The 5,133-nt window shown below is 39.2% G+C and overlaps 1 protein-coding gene across 1 annotated transcript in view; it reads right to left on the bottom strand.

The window, feature by feature from the left end:
- MRPS22 (mitochondrial ribosomal protein S22) overlaps positions 1-5,133 on the bottom strand; it is a 356,930-nt gene that overhangs the window by 4,615 nt on the left and 347,182 nt on the right. Inside the window, exons 8-10 of the mRNA XM_011998531.1 lie at positions 4,761-4,844; positions 3,148-3,293; positions 153-261 (exon numbers count right to left, since the gene is read on the bottom strand). Of these exons, the coding sequence (XP_011853921.1) occupies positions 153-261; positions 3,148-3,293; positions 4,761-4,844 (339 nt within the window). The remainder of the gene's footprint in view (positions 1-152; positions 262-3,147; positions 3,294-4,760; positions 4,845-5,133) is intronic.

Below are 5,133 nucleotides of genomic sequence, written 5' to 3'. Positions count from 1 at the left end.
AATAGGGGGACAAATCATACTGATGTTTTCAAGACCACAGATGTCCCATATTCACAAATCTGTTTAGTTACCATTAATTATGACCCAATTCTGAATTTTTCCCAACTCAATTACTACCACAAAACAACCAATATGGAAAAAAAAAACTTTACCTTGATTAAATTTATTCCCTCAGCAGCCTGATCCTTGGCCTCTTGAGCCGACTGGCCGTCTGGATGGAGTATGTGATACAGCTGGACCAAGCTGGTTGCATCATCGATTCTGAGAACGAAAGGGTTTAATGTTATCTAGGGGTTTTCTTCATTTGATTCACAGTCCTGTAAAAGTGTGTGCCAACTTCAAACTACATTTCAGACTTTCCTCAGGCTGGGGGTATTGGGGAAGGACCTTCACTTTTACAGTTTCAAAAGCATTTTCAGGAAAATTGACTAATTTAGGCCTCACACCAACTCCGTGAGGCAGGTAGGGCAGGAGTCACTGCAGGAAGTGTCCAATTTATGAAAGTGAATATATTCCAAATGTGGCTATATCCTTTTTGGAAAAAGAGCATCATTTCTCACAGAAACAACATTCCTAATGGTAGATAATTTCCACGCCAGCTCACTTCACCAGCATGTAATAGTCTAACCCAACTCAGAGGACAGAAATACAGCTTCATCCCACATAAGCAGGAGGGTGGTGGTCACAGGGAGCTCAAAGTCACTTGCCCCTAAGTGACATCTGCTAACAGAGACAAATGCCTCTACAAGAGCCCCCCTAAGGTTCCAAGGAAAGACTTTCAGGCCACCAGACTATTCACAGGAACGGATTAGTAAAATAACTAGCATCCTAGTGAAGCAAATTTGAAATCATACACACACATCAGACAAAAAGGAAAATCGGGTTCTACATCAGTAATCTAACTTCAGCATCACACAACTACCTATGAAAAAGCCAGAACAAGAATTCAGTTCTTCTGGTTTGTACTTCTCAGAAATGTATAAACAATTTTTATCAACATTAAAACTTTCCTAGCAAAACCAAACAATCACTATCTTCTCACACTGCTGACACTTTCCCACCATTTGCCATTTCATCACTGGAGGGCATATAAAAATAACATGCAAAATGCTTGTGCTCTTGAGGCTCTGCTATATACACTAAGCGAACTACTGGCTTCCAGTTGGGAATGGAGGGCTGAGGACACCCTAATTCAGTGCTTCCGCAGCTAGCACTCTTCAGCCTTCCCTGTGTTCCCTTTACCTGAGCTGGGGGATGAAGGGCAGGGTGACAGTGGGAGTAAGTATAGAATTCCTCAAGCCTTGGAAGCCTTAGAGAAATGCTCTGGGCTTATCCTGAGGCTCATGTACCCTAAAGGCCATCTCTTGGGAAAACAGCTGTTGGTATAGTAAAGCTTTTTTGGGGGGGGAAATAAAAAATACTCATTACAAATCTATTGTGCTTGTTATAATCTAACAAAGTCTACTAAATGTAGCAATGAAATGTCTCCCCAATAAAAACTTAAAATTCCCTTTGGAGCTTAGGCGTGTGGCCTTATAAACAGCTTAACTGGATTGCTACCTGTTGGTATGTTCAGGGCTTCATTAGGTTCATGCTGAAGTATAATGCCTGTGCCTCACAGAACAATTTAAATTTAGCTTAACACCCTACCCATACTTCAAGAGCAAATAAATTATATTTCAAAAAGATTTTAAAAGAATCTCAATATAAAAACTAACAGTGGGACTTGAGTCTGGAATAAATGTGTGCAGAATCCTAATTCTTGCCTGAGCTTCATTCAGTGAGGATATGCACCCTCTACTGTCCAGCCTGGGATTTGCAGTAAGCTCACTGATCTGTTCAGAATGACCACAGGAGGGCCTTTACCTAGGAATAGCAGGAAAAGCTAAGTACCCAAACTTCCCTCCCAGTAAGCATGAATTGCTTCAGATGTAAAGCTTACATGTGATGAGTAACACTATAATATCATTTATTAATACACCCCAATAAAGAACTTTAATTTTCAAACATTTCTGTATTGCTCTAATTTTTTTATAAGAACATACTGTTTTAATAATAAAACAAGTTCAGAATGATTAAACTCAAGAAACTTTATAAGTAGAAAATTCATTCACAGGAGATAATGCACATGAAGGCAAGTCACTTGAGCATCCCCATCACCACAGCCCCAGTTATGGGGTATGAAGGTGTATTTCTGCCCTCTGATTATATTGCACTACATATGCTGGTGAAATGGGCTGGCCTGGAAATCATCATCATTAGGAATGTTGTTTCTATGAGACATGATGCCTTTTTTCCAAGTATGGGCTGTATTTTATTCTGAAGATAAGTTCTGTGGAACTTTGAGTTCTACATGCCTTACCTTTGTGTATATGGTTTGTATTACATGTTAGGATACTCTGGGAGTCAAAAACTAACAGTCTGAAGGTGGCAGTAATCTCAAAACTGTCTTGTAGTTCAGACTTTTGAGTCCAGCAAGGGCTTTTTGTAGAAAGTTGATTTTCTTACTACAGCCATGTTACTTCCTTGTCATTTTGGCCTTCCTAAATCAACTGATAGAAAGATGCTCAAAAACTATTTTCTCTTCAGTTTTATTACAAGTTGTATTATTATTTCCAGCTAGAAGCCTGGGAGCACACCAGCTTATGCTAAAATACAACAGATATTTTTTTGTTTCACGCTACTCTGAAAAGCAGCTTTTTTGATGCCTTAAAAATCTTGTAAAAGCAAGGGTATCAAAAGTATTTTCATAAGTTAAAGGATGTGTTTACTGAAAAGCCCTAGAAATAGTTCTACCAGAAAATAACCACAGAGCTTATTTCTACTTCTTTACATTTCCTATTTAATCCTCCTTTCAGAATCTGGAAAGTTCACCAACCTAGGAGCATTGGTGACCTCAGGATAAGTTATTATTGAGGGTTTACAGTATAGATCCAAAGCCACTTACCCTTTCAAGAGTCTAGCACTGTTTATATAAAAGCAAAAACTAGGAGAGCTAGGTTATTATACTAAAAGAAAAACTCCATAAGCTGAGGTAAGCAAGCACTAGACAGTACACTGTTATCATTGGAAAATACCATAGCTTAAATACAGATGAACTGTTAGGACAATAAGAATGATTCTTTCACTTACTAAGATCATACTTACAAATCTCTCTGAATCTGGTCAATCAGCAAACCATCAATCTTTTTATTATTTACAAAATACCACACCATTCCACCAAAGTATCTTGTTGAACGTAAAAGGTCATATTTTCCCTGTTTATCTATATCTTCATAGGTCTTGTGATGAACCTATCCACATAAAATGCAACTTTTCAGAAACATGAACATAAAAAGATGTATGCAGCATTATTCAACGTACACTGATTAGCATGAGTGCTGCCCAAGCAAGTAAAACCACATCTACTTACAGTTGCCTCCATATCATTAACCAATAGGTATAATTTAAACCATTCCTAGTACAACCCACCTTAGGGGAGAAGGAGGATTCTACTAAGAAAGAATTTTGGCCAGGCACGGTGTCTCATGCCTGTAATCCCAACACTTTGGGAGGCTGAGGTGGGAGGGACTGCTTGAGCAGTCCTCATCTCTAGGAAAATGTTTTAAAAAATTAGTTGGGCATGGTAGGCCATGGAATAAGACCCTGTCTTTAAAAAAATAAAGAATTTGTCTAAATGACAGCAAGTCTGTGCCTTCTCTACTGTAGAAGTATATGGCAGCCTGGAGCAAGATACCAAACATAGCCATATTAATTACTTTTTGGCAGGCCAACTGTAATTTATTAAGCACCAATTATGCATATAGAGACCACTGGAAATAATGTAGCACCCACTTCTTGGTCACTATTGGAGAAAATTAATCAAGAATATCTTTTCACTACTCTCCCTTTCCCCTATCCCTCCCATCAACTACCCTTTTCTACCAGCTAGCCCATTCCATCTTACTAAGTCCTTCAGTCCTCCTTCCAGATTGATCTTCTTAAATGAAGGTTCTAATGGGGGCATTCCTCTGTTCAAAAGGCTTTCAAAGGTCTGCTGACTGAATTCCAGATTCCTCAGCCTAGCATCTGAGGTCACCTATGATGTGGCTGCATCCACCTTCCTAGCTTAATCTTGAATCACTCCCCTACATATACATGCCACAACATTTCCTGCACTTCTAGAACCCTCCTTAACACCCCTATGAAATCTTTCTTCAAAGAATTTGTAATCTTTTAATGTCTACCATTTTAGGCCTGAGGAGATAATTATCTGTATACGTACTAGCACCTTTGCCCACAGCCATATCTGGACTGCTGGCTTTGGCACAGCATACCCTATCCTAGTTCGTGGCATCACCTCTACGCCCAAAACAATACCTTACATATAGAAGGTACTAATGAATACTTACTGAGCTGTAAGACAAACACACTGTACTTTGGCAAAAGTTTAGTAAATAATTTGATTCCTATATGGTAAACTTTTTAAGAGAATAGACTTTGTCATCAAACTTGGGTTATCAAACTACCCTACCACTTAGTAGCTATGCAACCTTCAGCAAGCTACTTAACTCTACAAGCTTAAATTCCTTCATCTTTAATCAAGGGTGGTTGTGATGATAAAATATATATCTGGCACACATCTGTACTCAACAGATTTTCAGGTATTTTTCTTCCCTTTCCCCTGTATCAAAACTTATAACCAAATTCGTTGAGCTAGATTAAAAATCAGACTCATAACCATACTTAAGCCTACATTTTAGAAACTAAAATATACTCACCTTGATATACTCAGCGGAATCTGGCTCAAACTGGGCAAAGCAGAGATTGAGGACATCAACATGCCTGTCCTGACTATACATAGTCTAAAAACCACACAGCAGAGTTAGCATCACATGAGAACACTGAAGTTCAGCACCTGTTCTGATGCCATGACAGGCCTGCCCACCCACATACTGGCCACTCCGTGCTCATGAAGCAGCATAAAGAAATAACACAGGCTTTGTAATTGTCACACCTAGATTCAAATTCCAGCTAAGCCAATTAGGAGAGAACCCTAGTACAACCCATCTTAGGTGGGAAGGAGGATTCTATTAAGAAAGAAGTCAGCCGGGTGTGGTGGCCCACACCTGTAATCCCAGCACTTTGGGAGGC

The sequence above is a fragment of the Mandrillus leucophaeus genome, unplaced genomic scaffold, assembly GCF_000951045.1.
Source record: "Mandrillus leucophaeus isolate KB7577 unplaced genomic scaffold, Mleu.le_1.0 Scaffold573, whole genome shotgun sequence".
Taxonomy (NCBI): Eukaryota; Metazoa; Chordata; class Mammalia; order Primates; family Cercopithecidae; genus Mandrillus; species Mandrillus leucophaeus.
Note: the sequence above shows the minus strand (reverse complement) of the source record. Positions and strands in the feature narration are given on the sequence as shown.